Here is a 20,552-nt window from a genome sequence, read left to right as displayed (position 1 = left end):
GATGCAGTATTATTAAATGCCGGGTATAAATGATAAGCAACAAGAACAGCAGACAGGGAATTTATTGTACAAAATGTTTATGGGAATAAATGATTGAACTGAGGAAACTGTGAAAGAGAAGACTGCCTCTGTTCTTCTATCACTTTAACCTGTTGTCCATGTAACTAATACCAAATTTGACTGGGAGACTGCCATTGGATTTTTTTGAATTTTTGTCATTTCATATCAAAGCAGGGAATCATAGCTTCAAATTGACATATTGGTTGTTCAGTTTGACCCACCAGTTTTGGAGATATGGCTTATAGAGTGATGTCTTGCAGAAAACAGCGAGTTGAGAAAACAGGCTTGAAAGGTTCACTTCTGTGGTCTCTAACATTACAATAGCTACATGTTTAAGCATTTATTTCATATTTACATGTCAATTTCAGCTTTGACACTTATTTCCGACATGCTCTAGTATGTGAAGAGTCTACCTGTGCTATTAACTCATTTTGGAATGTGCGCGATGGCAGTCTCTCAGTCAAATCTGGTCACCTATAGTACAGTGGTTCCCAAAGTGGGGTCCGGGGACCCCCAGGGGTCCTTGAGGGAGTTCCAGGGGGTCCCCAGCTAAATGATAGTTTGGAACCAAATGGGCCGTGCATGTCAAACTGAGGGTCCTTGAAATTAAACGGGTTGAGAATCACTGCTAGAGCCGTAAAAGTCTTCTCTCATGGGGGGGGGGGGGGTCCCTGGCATGTATTTTCTAATGGGGGTCCACGGGCTAATTAGTGTAAATTTGGGGGTCCTTGACGTGAAAAAGGTTGGGAACCACTGGTCTAGTTACGTATAATATCTGCTATACATGACATCTGTCACATCCTCCTGGTCCTATCCTGTAACAGAGAAGACGCGTGAAATGTGAATTCCATGACCAGGGTGGTTTACCATGGCTATGGGCCAGCCATCCTATCCAGGGTGGTTTACCATGGCTATGGGCCAGCCATCCTAGAAATGTGGTGTAAACTGTAAAGTAGGCTAAATATAGCCTAATTCTAACTGTGTTTCAAATTTCATTTTGGTGTATAGGGCGGCCTACCAACCACATTCGCCATGCATTATTCATTTGTTTGGTAACGTTTTTTTCTTTTTACTAAATATCATATCACATCATAAATTATATATCTAAAAGCATCTATTTTGAGCTCAGAAATTATGCTTACTCTCTGTCTGTCTGTCTGTCTGTCTGTCTGTCTGTCTGTCTGTCTGTCTGTCTGTCTGTCTGTCTGTCTGTCTGTCTGTCTGTCTGTCTGTCTGTCTGTCTGTCTGGTATACCTACTTGACACAGCATCTTGTGCTTTATAAAACATTAATTAGTTAGTTAGTTGCTGTAGTATGTAGGGAGAAATTGCAAGATTAATGATATGATATGATATGTAGAACGAAGGATGACTCGGAGCTCAGGTTCCCACATTTTTACCTGTCTGGTCTGACTGTAAATGTAGCTAAAAGTGCTAAATATCTTGGTCACATCATCACAGATACACTAGATGATGATGAAGACATGTATAGACAGAGGAGAATGCTTTATGTGCAAGCAAACATGCTGGTTCGCAAATTTCACCACTGTACAACTGATGTTAAGGTTAACCTGTTTAGAGCGTACTGCACCCCCCTCTATACTGCCCCATTGTGGGTGAACTTTAAAAAGGAGAGCTTGCGCAAGCTGCAAGTAGCCTACAATGACTGTCTGCGCATTCTACTCAAGAAACCCAGGAGCACTAGAGCTAGTGCACTATTCTGTACACTAGGACTCACCACCTTCATGGCCCTCTTGAGGAACCTTACCTACAAATTCATGTGTAGACTGGACCGCTCCTTGAATGGATTAATACGGCTGATGACAGACCCTCTCTGTAGCTCTGTCAGGTTCACATCCACCATCAGAGGACGCTCTTTTGATTTGTTCCCTGAGGGGCTGGATAACTTTTTTTTTTTTTTTTTACCTTTTTCTATGTATTGTATGTATTGTATGTTTTTACCCTGTGGGCCATGAGCCTGTAATAAAGTTTATATAATGACAAAGTTGTAGCCAGTACATATTTGACAAAAGACAAAAAGCTCGAAAGAGCTTATTCATATTGTGGTTATCTGAGTGCAAAGGTGTGTCTAAACTTCTTCAGAGTGCCATCATGCTGTTATTGTTGTTTTCTGTATTTATCATCAATAATAAATACAGCAATTTCAACATACTAGACAAGTAAAATAGCAAAGAACAACATGGGTATAATGGGACTGAGGGCTCAAGCACAAGCAAGCCATGGCTTTTTTTCTTTTTTTTTTTTTAAGATATTTTTTTGCGGCTTACGCCTTTTATTGATTTTCTTTTTGAAGGGACAGACAGTAGGCTGACAGGAAACGGGAGAGAGATGGGGGGATGACATGCAGTAAAGGCCGTGTCGGGTCCGGGAGTCGAACCCGCGGCACACTGCGACTGGATTACCAGTCCGGTGCCCAGACCGTTACGCTACGGCCTGGGCCAAGCCATGGCTTTTGTGGAGGACTTGAAGTTAATCTGCCAGGCTATGTTGGTGAAATTATCAGAGCAACCTGTTCTTATTTTGTTCAACTTTAGAGTAAGGAGAATGCCCAGGAGAATGTGGGGGGAGGGCGTTAACATTTGTCATGTTCTGCGGGACTGAATGGGTAGTTATATATTGTTTTTACAGAGTCGCCAGCAAAGTTACAAACAAAACAAATGTCAACAAAACATGTTGACACATCCATGTTGCCTGTCTGTCTGCTCTAAATCAAATCTTCACTGGCGACAAGTTACTAAACATCAAGTAAAACACGTTGACGTCAAGGCCGTGTCTGGTGTCTGTCGTAATTCAAATCTTCACTGACAATTAAAAAGCAGACTCGACCTCACATCATGTAATTTCACATTCCACGACATGAGCGAATGAGCTGTCCGTGCTTGCGGTTAGGTCTAGGTTTGCTCCCGTGCTTGCGGTTAGGTTTAGGTTTGCTCCCGTGCTTGCGGTTAGGTTTAGGTTTGCTCCCGTGCTTGCGGTTAGGTTTAGGTTTGCCCCCGTGCTTGCGGTTAGGTTTAGGTCTGCTCCCGTGCTTGCGGTTAGGTTTAGGTTAGGGTTAGAGATATAGGGATAGTCATTTCGGAACAATGAACCTTCTGAACTAATGACACGTCACCGTTTGAATGATGCCGGGCACCCATTTTGGTGTCAGCATCATGTTATGCTTTAGCTATTGAAAAATAGCAGATCTACAAGCTCGTATCGCGCCACCGAGTGGCGCGCTACGAGCTTGTAGGTCTGCTATTTTTGAAAAAAATCGAAGAACGACTGACATTTTTAGAATCTGATCTCAGGTCAGAATGGGTTTGTCAGACCAGCGTGTGTCCAGTGGAAACCTCGTATGAATCTGATCTCAGGTCAGAATGGGTTCGTCAGACCAGCGTGTGTCCAGTGGAAACCTCGTATGAATCTGATCTCAGGTCAGAATGGGTTAAGCTTTTTCCCTTTTTTTTGGGTTGCTTGTCTACGATACAAACGTTATTGATATTCCGACAAACGACAAATAAATATATATTTTATTTCCTAGTCTAGAAAGCTGCATGATTTTTGTGAAACTTGAAAGTCTCTCTTCCCCCCCACCCCTTCCCCCCTCACTGTATATGTTTCTTTTCCCTTTTTACCTCCTTTATGATGAATTCCTGTTCTGTTTTTTGGCTATATAGGCTATAGAAGTGTCTATTTGTACGACGTCTCTAAATGTTTTGATGAATTGAACAAGGTGGACCCTCTTCTCTTGTAAACAAGTGTAATGCTTTATTACACTCACAGTTAACAGTCTTTGTATTGAGTTGTGTAATTCTGCAAACTGTTAATAAATATCTTTGATGAATTGAAAATGGTGGGCCCTATTGTAAACAAGTGTAATGCTTTATGGTGTCGTCCACTCACAGTTAACGGTTTTTGTATTGAGTTGTACTTGAAATGTACTGTAATTCTGCAATCAATCAATCAATCAATCAATCAATCAATCAATCAATCAATCAATCAATCAATCAATCAATCAATCAATCATTCTTTTTTCTTTTTTCTAGTCTGTTTCTCGTGTAGGGTGACCAGATCCAAATTCATTCGAGGGATGGAAGTGTCGCTTGTGTGGGACAATTGGGATGGGGGGACGGTGTGTCCCCCCATCCCACTTGTCCCACACAAGCGATACTAGAGTACCGCGGGTTAGCAACTTACTGCTTGAGTTGCTATTAAATGCCTTGATGTCATATTCGACCATATAGGCCTATTGGCCATCATTTATAATTTATAAACTGCTCTGGTGTCTCACATTTTGTTTTGAAATCATGCTTTATTTTTATGTTTGCGCTATATTTTAAGAGGCCTAAACACATCTTGCAGGAAGAGACAATGAGAGAGCTTTACAACAGAAGGCCAACTATTAGGGCATTTGAACACTGATGCAATTGCCTGCCAGTCACAATGTGGGACAGGCCGGGTCTCAATTTGTGGGACGCCTGAAAAGTCTTGGGAATGAGGAGGGACTGTCCCACGCAAAGAGGGACATCTGGGTCACCCTATTCTCGTGACAGGGCAACATCCCTGCCCTGAATGACTACATCGACCATGATGCAGCGCGGGGGGCGCCTGGCCTAAAACAGGAAATTGTTTTAGGAAGCGGAAGCACGCGTAAGCGGAAGACAATGTATACAATGGGAAAATCACAAAATCAATTAAGTTATGAAAAACACCATTAATTGCCTTTCTTTGTCACCGCGGCTCATAAAGAAATGGCGGATGTGTAGACGCTCCGCGGCAGACCGAGTGCATTTCCCATCCGACGAGGCGTCGCACCTTGACGGTAAATATCCGCACCCGAAAAGGAATATTGACGTTTTTTTTTAGGTGAGTTAGCTTGATAGCTAGTTTTAAGTAAACCTTTAGCCTGTCGGGCTAATTTAGCCTGGTTTGACACGGCTCGGGTAGCTAACGGTGACATGGAGCTCATTGTATTTCTGCACTATAGACAAGACAGTCTGCTGCTACAACATGTCAACGTTATAGCTGACGAGATATAACGCCTTAAATTAGGCTTAAACTAGGTTGAGTAATTGTACATTTTCTAAATGGTGTGCTACAGTTAAGATTAAGACGCATACTAACATGGATACTACTTATTAATAGTATGATCTTTAACTGTCTCGGAGGAGTACTATTTTTGGAAATGTCTAGTTAGCATCAAGCTTGTGTGAGCCGTTGCTATGGGTGATTAATATAGGCGTTACCTCCCCTATATGCTGGACAGCTGGTGTACTGTACAAATTATGGCACAGTTTCTGTGGATGGTTTTTTTTTTAACCACCAAAATAAACTGCAATTGTAGTAAAGTAGTTATTACATTACTTGTCTGTCTGCATTGATGTCACATTTTCATTCACTGTCGGTGTTTGTTAGTAATGCCTTCAAGAGGAACCTCACAAAGAATATGGGATATATATATATATACATGCATGTTATAGCGCCTGTTTTCACATTCTATTCTAACTCTGTCTGAATCAATAATGCCTAGCTCTGACTGTGTGGTTGCTAATATTTAACTAACCCACTTGCTTGCTTCCAAATCTCTACTAGTCCAATAATGTCAAAGCTAATATTACCTCTCTTGCTATGCTATATGACGTTATTACTATAGGCCTATAGCTTATTGTTGCCTACCAGCATCTCAACATTATGCATTTGATTAAATAAATAGAAACTGCTGGGTTTGACCCATTCTGACCTGAGATCAGATTCATACGAGGTTTCCACTGGACACACACTGGTCTGATTAACCCCATTCTGACCTGAGATCAGATTCTAAAAATGTCAGTCGTTCTTCGATTTTTCAAAAAAATAGCAGACCTACAAGCTCGTAGCGCGCCACTCGGTGGCGCGCTACGAGCTTGTAGATCTGGTATTTTTCAATAGCTAAAGCATAACATGATGCTAACACCAAAATGGGTACCCGGTCAGAATGGGTTTTAACGACCTGCAACTTTGTTTTGATTTAGCTCTCCCCCACAAAAAAAATAAGGAATTATAACAACATAGTATCTATATAAGCTACTCTATAGTCTCCACAGAAACAAATATTAAAGCGTTTATTCCACGATGTTGTCATATTTAATACTGCGATGGAGCTATGGTTTTATACTATTTTATGTTTTCATTCAGTATTAATTTTAATGTGTAGACTCATTTAGCCATAGTCTATTTAAACTATATAAGTGGTGCAACCCAGAACGCGTATGGATTTTCCCTGGGGGGGGCTATCTGTCTCTCTCTCTGTAGGCTCCAGTTGGTCAAATTTGCGGGGTCAACACAAACTCTTATCTGTCATGGTAATAGTGATTGAAAGCAAAGGTTAACCACTTTAACCCTGCATCATTATTCTTTTTTTTTTTTATCAATCTTTCAAAATATTCAAAACATTTCTAAAATAGAAATAGGGCTTAAAGGACAACTTTAGTTTTTTTCAACCAAGGTTCATGTTTTAGGTTGTTATTAGAGAAAGTAAAAGATGAGTGTTATTTCTTTTTCATTTGCTGCTTTCTTTCGTTTTAGGGATTTTAGCTCTTTTTGAAAGGGGGGCGGGGGCATTCGAGCATGGGGCTAAATATGTATTTTTTGACGATGTTATGGCGATTATTTTATTTATTATTTACTATAGTCCTAATAAACCCCAGGAAATTACATCTGGCCACAGAAGATCACAGGATCTACTGAATGTGAAGGTAGCCTACTTTGGGAAGGCTTATACTGTGTGTGTATAGGCTCAATATGTCAGTTTGACACATTCAATAGATCCTGTGATCTTTTGTGGCCAGATGTAATTTCTTGGTGTCTAGTAGGACTATAGTAAATAATAAAAAAAAAAATCTCCATAAAAAATTGTAAAGAAATACATATTTAGCCCCATGCTCGAATGAAACCATAAATCAAAAACGGCGAAAATCCCTAAAACGAAAGAAAGCAGCAAATGAAAGAAAATTAACACTCACCTTTTAGTTTCTCTAATAACAACCTAAAACATGAACCTTGGTTGAAAAAAAACTAAAGTTGTCCTTTAAGTGGTTAACTTATACAAGCACCCAGAACATGTTATTTTCTGTTTGAATAATAATAATAATATTCTATTCTTAAATAGTTCCTAACATGCTCTTTATCCCATTCTGAACGGGCACCCATTTTGGTGTCAGCATCATGTTATGCTTTAGCTATTTAAAAATAGCAGATCTACAAGCTCATATCGCGCCACCGAGTGGCGCGATACGAGCTTGTAGGTCTGCTATTTTTGAAAAATCGAAGAACGACTGACATTTTTTTAGAATCTGATCTCAGGTCAGAATGGGTTCATCAGACCAGTGTGTGTCCGGCGGAAACCTCGGTATGAATCTGATCTCAGGTCAGAATGGGTTAAATAGTTCCTAACATGCTCTTCATACAACGCCCTGTTCCACCCAGAGAAAGCGGTTCACAGTAAATGCCATGTTGTGTTTTGTGTTTTCACCTTCAGACATCATACTGAAGGTTTAGAATGAGCTGATGCTTTTGGAGGTGTCCAGAAGAGGTTGCAAAAAAGAGAGGGGCTAATCGGAAGATGCCAAGAAAAAAACAACAGAATCCACAACCTGTCAAGTGTGAGTGATTAACGATCACGTCAAAAAATGAAAAGGCAGTTTTGAATAGTGTTTTTATCTATTAATATTATTATTATTATTATTATTGTCATTTATTCGGACAGTTTGTGGCTTAAGGGTTCATTTATCCCATCCAATGTTGAACGATGAAAACATTGCGAACCATTTTTTTACTTTGTCAGTTTTGGCCATCAGACGTTCTTAACCCATTCTGACCTGAGATCAGATTCATACGAGGTTTCCGCCGGACACACACTGGTCTGATGAACCCATTCTGACCTGAGATAAGATTCTAAAAAATGTCAGTCGCTCTTCGATTTTTTCAAAAATAGCAGACCTACAAGCTCGTATCGCGCCACTCGGTGGCGCGATATGAGCTTGTAGATCTGCTATTTTTAAATAGCTAAAGGATAACATGACGCCAACACCAAAATGGGTGCCCTGTCAGAATGGGATAAGTGAAAGTGCTGACATTTTCAAATAGGGTAGTTAAGTCTGAGCATATACCGTACTGTAACTACTTATACTGTACCACTCAGCAGAACTTCCATTCATTTAGGCCAAAAAGCGATACTGACAATGCTGTGAAACGAATGTCCCACGGAGCTAATAAACCCTGGGCTCTATAATTACTTCTCTAGTTGGTAAACTGGGTGAACTGCTTGAGGCTGGAGAATATTGTTGGATTGCTTGTATCCACATAAAGTAAGCCCGGGCAGGACAAAAGCAGCAAAGTAAAAGATAAAGTCTGCAGTTCTGCACACATTTTCAAATGCTCCCAAACTGTCTGACGATGAGTGGCAATATCTCAGGTCCCGTGATGTAAATAGGTTTTCAGTGTAATGGGTCTCCCGGGACCCAGATGTGGTCTTTTAGATGGCTCCCAGGGGACATTTTATGAGTACGAAAAAAAAAAACTAGGGAAAACACAAACGCGCATTGGCACATTCAGAATATATATGTCTTTTTTTAACTAAGCACACCAGTGCACCGCAAGACATCCAATACCTCCAAGAAATAGCATGGAGGTTTGGCATTTCCATGCAGATCTACTATACAAAAAAAATGACATTTCAGCATTTCTCAAGGCCCATGGTAAAATAATGCCCATCTTCTGTTATACACCAATGTGGCCACTAGATGGTGGCATAATGCAATCAGAAGTGAGGCCACTGGGTGTCTCTCTCTGGCCCTCTTTTTATTTCCACCAAAAGAACTTTGGTTCTGAGTCTAGAACTCATGGCAGTCATATATATATATATATATATATATATATATATATATATATTAGGGCTGTCAATCGATTAAAATATTTAATCTGATTAATCGCATGATTGTCCATAGTTAACTGTGATTAATCGCAAATTAATCGCATATTTTTTATCCGTTCTAAATATACCTTAAATCAGTGGTTTTCAAGATTCTTCATATCAAGGTCCATTATCTATTCTGCATTTGAGCCACGGAACCACCATTTGATGACATTTAGCCTTCCAGACCCAAACTAAAGAACTGTATTGATGTTGGCCAATGGCACCATTACGAGAGATAACAGGCCATGTTGATCAAAATAACATGTTTTCTAAGTTTTCTAATTGTGTAGACTTAAATTAACTTAAGTAATGCAGCTGTTTAACAATTATTCAACTCTTCAGTGTAAAATTGAAATGCATCTCTCAACCATTCTGTCAAACTTCACAGTGCGTTAATCGCGCGTTAAAAAAAATAGTGCCGTTAAAAGGATTGTGTGTTAACTAGTTAATAGTGCGTTAACTTTGACAGCCCTAGTATATATATATATATATATATATATATAAAAAAAAAAATAGTGAAGAAGTGACTGACAACAGCTGGTGAATTCAAGTGACCGGACAGGATGAAACTATCGATTACAATTCTATCAGTTACTTCTTAAATTAATCAAATTTATTTTTAATAAACTACGAGGAGTCTGATTAACCACTTAAGCTCTAATTTGTACATTGCTGTGTCATGCTAAAATAGTGAAAATACCCAATCAACAAGCTCACAATGCATCCTGATTCGTGAGTTTGTAGATCTGCTTTTTGTTTTAGATTATAAAATAAAAACAACAAGATTTCCCCAGGTATAGTGTAAAACATATTTTAGATGGAACAGTGGGTACAGCTTTGCTTTCTAACTGCAGCTGCCATTCTTGCAATTTATATAACTGATCAATTTCTTCATATTAACTGCATGATTCCTTAGCAGCCCCTAACTCTAAGTGTAGGGGCCCCTAACTCTAGGACCCCTTTTCCACCGGTTGGTTCCCAGTGGGAACCGGTTCAGTTCTTTTTGGTTTTTAGTCCATGAGCCAGAGCTCCAAAATTGGTGGGCAAACTATACCCTGTATTAAATTGTTTATAGGATCAATACAAGTAAATTAATACATGATAACCCTTCCACAGTAGTAGCTTTTTCATATTTTTGATTATTTTGCATATTTTCCTACATAATGCCTCATTTGCATATTTAAAAATGTAAAATCTGTACTCAATTGGGGGAGTTTAATGGCGATAACAATCTAATATAGGTATGGTTTTGCCCACTCAATTCATAATTAACGTTTCAATTTTGGAGCTCTGGCTCATGGACTAAGAACCAAAAAGAACTGAACCGGTTCCCACTGGGAACCAACCGGTGGAAAAGGGGCCTCTGTGTAGGGGCCAGAGCCCCTAACTCTAGGTGTAGGGGCCCCTAACTCTAGGTGTAGGGGCCCCTAACTCTAGGTGTAGGGGCCCCTAACTCTAGGTGTAGGGGCCCCTAACTCTAGGTGTAGGGGCCAGAGCACAAGAGCACTGCATGAACCAGGCCTGCTTCCCCAACACTATAACAACACAAGCTGTTGACCCTCCTGTGTGTATTCATGTTGATGTGGAACACATGGAATGTGAAACCGTCCCTATCTCCTAGGGAGGAAGACTTTACCGTCTGTGTGAGGTGGCTGTCTGTGCTGTTCTCAAGGTCTGTTTGCAGGATGCTTTTTTCATTGATTGATTTTGCTATTTATTAACAAGAGGGGGAAAAACATATACAGTGAGGGTGGAAAAGGGGAGGGGGGTGGGGGATGATGGACTAATCAATTAGTTCAGGGGTGGGAAACCTTGACGATGGAGAGGGCCACTATATTTCCACACTAACTCCAGAGGGCCACTATATTTCCACACTCACTCCAGAGGGCCACTATATTTCCACACTAACTCCAGAGGGCCACTATATTTCCACACTCACTCCAGAGGGCCACTATATTTCCACACTAACTCCAGAGGGCCACTGTATTTCCACACTAACTCCAGAGGGCCACTGTATTTCCACACTAACTCCAGAGGGCCACTGTATTTCCACACTAACTCCAGAGGGCCACTATATTTCCACACTAACTCCAGAGGGCCACTATATTTCCACACTAACTCCAGAGGGCCACTATATTTCCACACTAACTCCAGAGGGCCACTATATTTCCACACTAACTCCAGAGGGCCACTATATTTCCACACTAACTCCAGAGGGCCACTATATTTCCACACTCACTCCAGAGGGCCACTATAGTTCCACACTCACTCCAGAGGGCCACTATAGTTCCACACTCACTCCAGAGGGCCACTGTATTTCCACACTCACTCCAGAGGGCCACTATATTTCCACACTCACTCCAGAGGGCCACTATATTTCCACACTAACTCCAGAGGGCCACTATATTTCCACACTCACTCCAGAGGGCCACTATATTTCCACACTAACTCCAGAGGGCCACTATATTTCCACACTCACTCCAGAGGGCCACTATATTTCCACACTAACTCCAGAGGGCCACTGTATTTCCACACTAACTCCAGAGGGCCACTGTATTTCCACACTAACTCCAGAGGGCCACTGTATTTCCACACTAACTCCAGAGGGCCACTATATTTCCACACTAACTCCAGAGGGCCACTATATTTCCACACTAACTCCAGAGGGCCACTATATTTCCACACTAACTCCAGAGGGCCACTATATTTCCACACTAACTCCAGAGGGCCACTATATTTCCACACTAACTCCAGAGGGCCACTATATTTCCACACTCACTCCAGAGGGCCACTATAGTTCCACACTCACTCCAGAGGGCCACTATAGTTCCACACTCACTCCAGAGGGCCACATTGCATTTTACTGTCATAACAAAAATAGCCGATCTTGCGACACGTTTTGAGCTTGTAGATCAGCTATTTTTTGCTATTATTTGTATTAAAATCCTGAATCCTTTTTGCTAGTTTTTTAATTGGAATCCTGAAAAGTATATATATATATTTTTTAAATTTCAAATGCCTTATGGGTCTGTAACTCAGAGAGTGTACAAATGGAACCAAATGGACCCTAACGGGTCCATTTGGTTCCATTTGTATGCTCTCAGAGTTAAATTAACATTGATTTTACAACATAAATTGGGGAGATATAAATGCCATTAAATGGGGGTCCATCTACTAATACATGTCAAACTGGGGGTCCTTGAAATTAAACTGGTTGAGAATCACTGCTAGAGCCGTAAAACAAACCTTCTCTCATGGGGGTCCCTGGCATATCTTTTCCTTGACATGAAAACGGTTTGGGAACCAGTGGGTTAACCCATCCTGAACGGGCACCCATTGTGGTGTTGGCATCATGTCGTGCTTTAGCTATTGAAAAATAGCAGACCTACAAGCTCATATCGCGCCACCGAGTGGCGCGATACGAGCTTGTAGGTCTGCTATTTTTGAAAAATCGAAGAACGACTGACATTTTTAGAATCTGATCTCAGGTCAGAATGGGTTCGTCAGACCAGTGTGTGTCCAGTGGAAACCTCGTATGAATCTGATCTCAGGTCAGAATGGGTTAAACGAGATGATGTCCACGGTGTGGAACGCTGATGATTCATCTGAAACCTACTGTGCCGCTAGCCTACCGTCGTGTTCCACGGTCCACACGACTCACCATTTAACGTTCACATTCATCGTCGTCCTAAGGTTATCCAGCCGAGCACAGGCCTATCAAATTGACGCTGCTGTGCCCGGAGGGTTGGATAATGGGCTGATAATTCCTTCATCGTATTCACGTACCCATAGCATATAAAGAGACGACATTAAAATATACCTCCTAGCTATAGCAGCAACACCACCAGGGGGCCAAGCAGTGAGCGCGACACGCCATCATTGGCCTCGTGCGTATTCCTTCAGTTGTCATTAGGGGTTGCCTGTCGTCTGCCAAAGCCCAAACCACGTCATCAATTAACAGAATATGGCTCTTAGAAACATGGCCAGGGGGCCGGCCCGGTTCCGGCGAGCCTTTCCGCGTCCGAAACGGTCGAGAAATGACAGAGTTATCGTGTTGCAGCTTTCCGTGTTCGGACGCACAGACAGACATACATACATACATAGGGACACACATAGCTGCGTAATGGAGCGGAGGCACCGCTCAAAAAAGCAATAGGGTGCTTATGCTGTTTGCGGCATAATACAATAAAAAACAACTGACACATAATTGTGCCTACAAACCTTGTGCTTGTTGGCCCCTTAAATATCATTTTATCAACAACATGCTATTGGTAAAATAACATTACTGAAAATGAGGAACTGCCCCATTGAACAAAATGGTAGTCCTGACTCCTGTCGCAGTGCTGTTCTTGTCGACTAGGCCTACAGTTAAAGGAGAATTCCATACTAGAAGGCTTTCTTACCTTTCTTTGTAGTTGTTACGTCACCATCAAAGAGGTCCAGGTGTTATTTTGTGCAAAAGCTCCTTATTGGCTATTTCCCCTACCATAATCCCTAAATGAATTGCATTGAATTGAATGGGATGTATGGGGTGTTGTGCTAATTCGCTTATTTCCATCGCTCAAAATTATATATTTTTTGTATATATCCTCTCTTCATAATGTAAATAATAACCCAAGCGGCACACTTTACTACTTATTTCGATGGAAATAAGCGAATTAGCACAACACCCCATAGCCCCATTCAATTCAATGCAATTCATTTAGGGCTTATGGTAGGGGAAATAGCCAATAAGGAGCTTTTGCACAAAATAACACCTGGACCTCTTTGGTGGGGACGTAACAACTACAAAGAAAGGTAAGAAAGCCTTTTAGTATGGAATTCTCCTTTAAGACGAAGAATGTTCGTCGACTACCTTTTTTCACTGACGAACTAAATGGAAACGAAATGAAAACTAAGCTACGATGAGACTAAAACTAAGACTAAATATACTGACAATTTCGTCAAATAAAAACTAGACTAAAATGTTAGGAAGGGACTAGTGGACAAGAGATCCAGTATAAGTCATTTTACAATTAGCTGCATTCTGAAAATAGCTGATCTACAAGCTCACAACTTGCTATTTTCAGCTAGTGGGGGGAAAAAAACTGTCATAATACGACGGCATCAAGGCCCGCCAAAATACATTTTGTTCGACTAAAATCAACTGTAGATTTAGTCGACTAAAATCTTAGGATATTTAGTAAACTAAAACTAGACCTAACACAGACATTCCGGGTGACTAAATTGTGACTAAAAAACTAAATAAACTCATTCAAGAGACTAGAACTAAACCTAAAATGTAAAAGTTGCTGTAAAAAGCATAGATTTTAGGCCCGACCCGGCCCTTAAAATGTCGGCTTCGGGTCCGGGTTTGTGCAGAATTTGAGAACTCTACACAGAGTAAAAGTGAAACGCCAGTCAGCACCATCTTCATAATAGATAAATACACAAACAGACAGAACAGAACTATTATTTTTATTATTCTAAACAAATTCAATATATATATTTTTTTTTTCATGGAGCCCCAGGCCCGGCCCGGCCCTACTTATTAGCATACATTTTAGGCCCGGCCCGGCCCTAAAATGTCGGGTCGGGTCGGGCCTGGTCGGGTTCGGGCAGAGTTTGAGAGCTCTAGTGTGGAGCCGTACTGTGAACGGCTGTTTTCAGCTCCGTTTGTCAACTTGACTAAACCCATTTTAGGCCCGACGTCGAAATAAAGAAAACGTTCGCTCTGAAAAAGAATATAATTATATTCAAAGATTTGTGCCGCATTTCTACGATTCTTCGAAAATAGCAGACCTACAAGCTCGTAGCGCGCCACTCAGTGGCGTGCTATGAGCTTGTAGATCTGCTAGCTAAAGCATAACATGATGCTATAACACCAAAAGGGGTTCCCGAACCCAAAATGGACTAATCAAATCCATCTGTCCTCAAAGTGTTTCATGTCAAGGAAGGAGGAAATGTATAATGTATGTGTTACCCGCGGGACCCCTAGAAGAGATTTGTATGTGTGTATAAAAAAAGATTCTCTACTATTCTTTTGAATAGCCACTTTAGTTTTTTTTTGTTATTTAGTTTGTTATTAGATAAAGTAAAAGATGAGTGTTAATCTTTTTTCATTTGCTGCTTTCTTTCGTTTTAGGGATTTTTTTTGACAGGGGGGCGGGGGCATTCGAGCATGGGGCTAAATATGCATTTTTTAACACAATTTTATGGTGATTTCTTTTTTTATGGTTTACTATAGTCCTAATAAACGCCAGGAAATTACATCTGGCCACAGAAGATCACAGGATCTACTGAATGTGAAGGTAGCCTACTGGGGGAAGGCTTATACTGTGTGTATAGGCTCAATATGTCAGTTTGTCACATTCAATAGATCCCGTGATCTTTTGTGGCCAGATGTAATTTCCTGGCGTTTATTAGGACTATAGTAAACCATAAAAAAATAAATCACCATAAAATTGTGTTAAAAAATACATATTTAGCCCCATGCTCGAATGCCCCCGCCCCCCTGTCGAAAACTGCTAAAATCCCTAAAACGAAAGAAAGCAGCAAATGAAAGAAAATGAACACTCACCTTTTAGTTTCTCTAATAACAACCTAAAACATGAACCTTGGTTGAAAAAAACTAAAGTTGTCCTTTAAAGTGGTGAAAATGATTGTGATGCCAAAGGACCCCTGGGTCTGGGGGTTTGCCAAATGTATTTTGGAAACTTGCATGGTTCCCTGGCTCTGCCATCGTTGTGTGAATGGGTGAATGTAATGCACAATGTGCTTTGGACAAAAGAGCTGTATAAATTTACCATTTTTTTTTATACATATGTACATAATGCGTATACGTATACATATTACATACATACTTTCAGTGAGAGGAGCAACCTTGCTGGAAGGAAGGAACTCCGAATGTCAAACATGGCTAACACGGTTTCTGCATTGATCAAATGCTATTTTCTCTGTCTTTGATGACTTTAAATGTGTTTAATCCCATTTTAGGCGGAAACCCCTTTTGGTGTTAGCTTTACGTTATGCTTTAGCTATTTTTGAAAAATCAAAGAACAACTGACATGGAAACATAGCTTTTTCAGAAAACTGTCATTTTCAAACAGACATTTTTAGAATCTGATCTCAGGTCAGAATGGGTTAATCCCATGGCGACCACACACACACACACACACACACACACACACACACACACACACACACACACACACACACACACACACACACACAGAGAGTAAGCGATGCTTAATGATTGTTTGCAAACGTTGTGCTGAATAGCAGCTACGGCGTTTCCATACAAATCGATATAAACAACTAGCCTGAATTCAAACTCTGGGAGGTATAATAATATATTGTGTTAGTAGTAACATGGCCGACCGCTTTCTCTTGTTTGTACACAGTGGATTCTGAAGATGGTGTAGCCCTCGACGCTCCGGCAAACCTCACCTTAGAGACCGACTTCCTTCTAGGACAAGAACTCGCATTCGGTGACTCTGATCATGACAAGATCCTAGGCCTGGACAAATTCTCAGGTTTGCCATCTTGAATTCCAATCAGGGGGGAGTGTTACTAGTGTGTGAAGGAGGGCTACATGGTTTGGGGTTCTGGTTCGTTGCTAAGCCCATTCAGAACGGGAAACCCCTTTTGGTGTTTTAAGCATTGTGTTAAACTTTAGCTATTGAGAAATAGCAGATCTACAAGCTTGTAGTTGTAGGTCTGCTATTCTTTTTTTTTTTTTATCGTGAAAATGTGGCGCAAATCCTTGAATGAATATATATTCTTTCAGAGCGAACGTTTTTAACTCAAATCTTTGCTTCTGGGGAGGTCCTTGGAACAACATATTTTCAGATGGTGGTCGGTTTAGGCCAATTACATTTTTTGAAGATTCTTGACTTGAAATTGTTTGAGAACCACTGACATTAGAAACATGAGGTTTTAACCCTGTGAGAACCACTGACATTAGAAACATGAGGTTTTAACCCTGTGAGAACCACTGACATTAGAAACATGAGGTTTTAACCCTGTGAGAACCACTGACATTAGAAACATGAGGGTTTAACCCTGTGAGAACCACTGACATTAGAAACATGAGGGTTTAACCCTGTGAGAACCACTGACATTAGAAACATGAGGGTTTAACCCTGTGAGAACCACTGACATTAGAAACATGAGGTTTTAACCCTGTGAGAACCACTGACATTAGAAACATGAGGTTTTAACCCTGTGAGAACCACTGACATTAGAAACATGAGGTTTTAACCCTGTGAGAACCACTGACATTAGAAACATGAGGTTTTAACCCTGTGAGAACCACTGACATTAGAAACATGAGGTTTTAACCCTGTGAGAACCACTGACATTAGAAACATGAGGTTTTAACCCTGTGAGAACCACTGACATTAGAAACATGAGGTTTTAACCCTGTGAGAACCACTGACATTAGAAACATGAGGTTTTAACCCTGTGAGAACCACTGACATTAGAAACATGAGGTTTTAACCCTGTGAGAACCACTGACATAGAAACATGAGGTTTTAACCCTGTGAGAACCACTGACATTAGAAACATGAGGTTTTAACCCTGTGAGAACCACTGACATTAGAAACATGAGGTTTTTCACAAAACTGTCAGGATCTAGAAGACATTTTTGTAGAATGGTTCCCAGGTCAAAATGGGTTAACCTTTCATGATCAACCTACTAGCCCCAACTTGCACAGTTTCTGTGAACTCCTCAGGCGGGTTGCCTGAAATAATTGAGTAGTGAGTGTTGCAAATTCAAACTAGCAGATGTAGTTGACATTTCTTGTAGGTCCCCTTGATAAATAACTGACTATTTTAGGCTACCATTCCAACTATGTTAGTTTGCTGCACAGCTATTTTGCTCTTACCGGTACCATAATAGCACATTTTTGTCTGCTGTCGCGTTACCATTTTAGTATCGCTGAGAACCTTTTTGATTAGTTTTACCAATGCAAATGTACACCTCATTAGGCAGCGGTGGCCGACCAGTTTGCGGAGCGGTCTTGATATCGGAAGGTCGCTATAGTTCGTATCCCCGGACCGGCACGTTAAAATTACCACCGCTGAAGTGCCCTTGGACAAGGCATTGAACCCCTACCATGAAATGTTCTATGAGCAGGGCCTGGCTGTAAACAAGTTCTTGAGCTTAGTCCAGTTACCCTGGGTAAACATAGTACCTTTCCTTTCCTTAGTCCAGTTACCCTGGGTAAACATAGTACCTTTCCTTTCCTTAGTCCAGTTACCCTGGGTAAACATAGTACCTTTCCTTTCCTTAGTCCAGTTACCCTGGGTAAACATAGTACCTTTCCTTTCCTTAGTCCAGTTACCCTGGGTAAACATAGTACCTTTCCTTTCCTTAGTCCAGTTACCCTGGGTAAACATAGTACCTTTCCTTTCCTTAGTCCAGTTACCCTGGGTAAACATAGTACCTTTCCTTTCCTTAGTCCAGTTACCCTGGGTAAACATAGTACCTTTCCTTTCCTTAGTGCAGTTACCCTGGGTAAACATGGTACCTTTCCTTTCCTTAGTCCAGTTACCCTGGGTAAACATAGTACCTTTCCTTTCCTTAGTCCAGTTACCCTTGGTAAACATAGTACCTTTCCTTTCCTTAGTCCAGTTACCCTGGGTAAACATAGTACCTTTCCTTTCCTTAGTCCAGTTACCCTGGGTAAACATAGTACCTTTCCTTTCCTTAGTCCAGTTACCCTGGGTAAACATAGTACCTTTCCTTTCCTTAGTCCAGTTACCCTGGGTAAACATAGTACCTTTCCTTTCCTTAGTCCAGTTACCCTTGGTAAACATAGTACCTTTCCTTTCCTTAGTCCAGTTACCCTGGGTAAACATAGTACCTTTCCTTTCCTTAGTCCAGTTACCCTGGGTAAACATAGTACCTTTCCTTTCCTTAGTCCAGTTACCCTGGGTAAACATAGTACCTTTCCTTTCCTTAGTCCAGTTACCCTGCAGGGTAAACATAGTACCTTTCCTTTCCTTAGTCCAGTTACCCTGGGTAAACATAGTACCTTTCCTTTCCTTAGTCCAGTTACCCTGGGTAAACATAGTACCTTTCCTTTCCTTAGTCCAGTTACCCTGGGTAAACATAGTACCTTTCCTTTCCTTAGTCCAGTTACCCTTGGTAAACATAGTACCTTTCCTTTCCTTAGTCCAGTTACCCTGGGTAAACATAGTACCTTTCCTTTCCTTAGTCCAGTTACCCTGGGTAAACATAGTACCTTTCCTTTCCTTAGTCCAGTTACCCTGGGTAAACATAGTACCTTTCCTTTCCTTAGTCCAGTTACCCTGGGTAAACATAGTACCTTTCCTTTCCTTAGTCCAGTTACCCTGGGTAAACATAGTACCTTTCCTTTCCTTAGTCCAGTTACCCTGGGTAAACATAGTACCTTTCCTTTCCTTAGTCCAGTTACCCTGGGTAAACATAGTACCTTTCCTTTCCTTAGTCCAGTTACCCTGGGTAAACATAGTACCTTTCCTTTCCTTAGTCCAGTTACCCAGGGTAAACATAGTACCTTTCCTTTCCTTAGTCCAGTTACCCTGCAGGGTAAACATAGTACCTTTCCTTAGTCCAGTTACCCTGGGTAAACATAGTACCTTTCCTTTCCTTAGTCCAGTTACCCTGGGTAAACATAGTACCTTTCCTTTCCTTAGTCCAGTTACCCTGGGTAAACATAGTACCTTTCCTTTCCTTAGTCCAGTTACCCAGGGTAAACATAGTACCTTTCCTTTCCTTAGTCCAGTTACCCTGCAGGGTAAACATAGTACCTTTCCTTAGTCCAGTTACCCTGGGTAAACATAGTACCTTTCCTTTCCTTAGTCCAGTTACCCTGGGTAAACATAGTACCTTTCCTTTCCTTAGTCCAGTTACCCTGGGTAAACATAGTACCTTTCCTTTCCTTAGTCCAGTTACCCTGGGTAAACATAGTACCTTTCCTTTCCTTAGTCCAGTTACCCTGGGTAAACATAGTACCTTTCCTTTCCTTAGTCCAGTTACCCTGGGTAAACATAGTACCTTTCCTTTCCTTAGTCCAGTTACCCAGGGTAAACATAGTACCTTTCCTTTCCTTAGTCCAGTTACCCTGCAGGGTAAACATAGTACCTTTCCTTAGTCCAGTTACCCTGGGTAAACATAGTACCTTTCCTTTCCTTAGTCCAGTTACCCTGGGTAAACATAGTACCTTTCCTTTCCTTAGTCCAGTTACCCTGGGTAAACATAGTACCTTTCCTTTCCTTAGTCCAGTTACCCTGCAGGGTAAACATAGTACCTTTCCTTTCCTTAGTCCAGTTACCCTGGGTAAACATAGTACCTTTCCTTTCCTTAGTCCAGTTACCCTGGGTAAACATAGTACCTTTCCTTTCCTTAGTCCAGTTACCCTGGGTAAACATAGTACCTTTCCTTTCCTTAGTCCAGTTACCCTTGGTAAACATAGTACCTTTCCTTTCCTTAGTCCAGTTACCCTGGGTAAACATAGTACCTTTCCTTTCCTTAGTCCAGTTACCCTGGGTAAACATAGTACCTTTCC

At 41.1% G+C, this 20,552-nt stretch overlaps 1 protein-coding gene across 1 annotated transcript in view; it reads left to right on the top strand.

The window, feature by feature from the left end:
* Positions 1–4,744: 4,744 nt before the first annotated feature.
* The window catches only part of znf513a (zinc finger protein 513a), a gene marked incomplete at its 3' end in the record, with an annotated part of 27,399 nt that continues 11,591 nt past the window's right edge, over positions 4,745–20,552 (top strand). Inside the window, 3 exon segments of the mRNA XM_083789941.1 lie at positions 4,745–4,884; positions 7,579–7,702; positions 16,398–16,529. Of these exon segments, the coding sequence (XP_083646067.1) occupies positions 7,663–7,702; positions 16,398–16,529 (172 nt within the window). The 5' untranslated portion in view covers positions 4,745–4,884; positions 7,579–7,662.

This window comes from Protomyctophum parallelum, assembly GCF_964188405.1.
Source record: "Protomyctophum parallelum genome assembly, chromosome: 19".
NCBI classification, from domain to species: Eukaryota; Metazoa; Chordata; class Actinopteri; order Myctophiformes; family Myctophidae; genus Protomyctophum; species Protomyctophum parallelum.
Note: the sequence above shows the minus strand (reverse complement) of the source record. Positions and strands in the feature narration are given on the sequence as shown.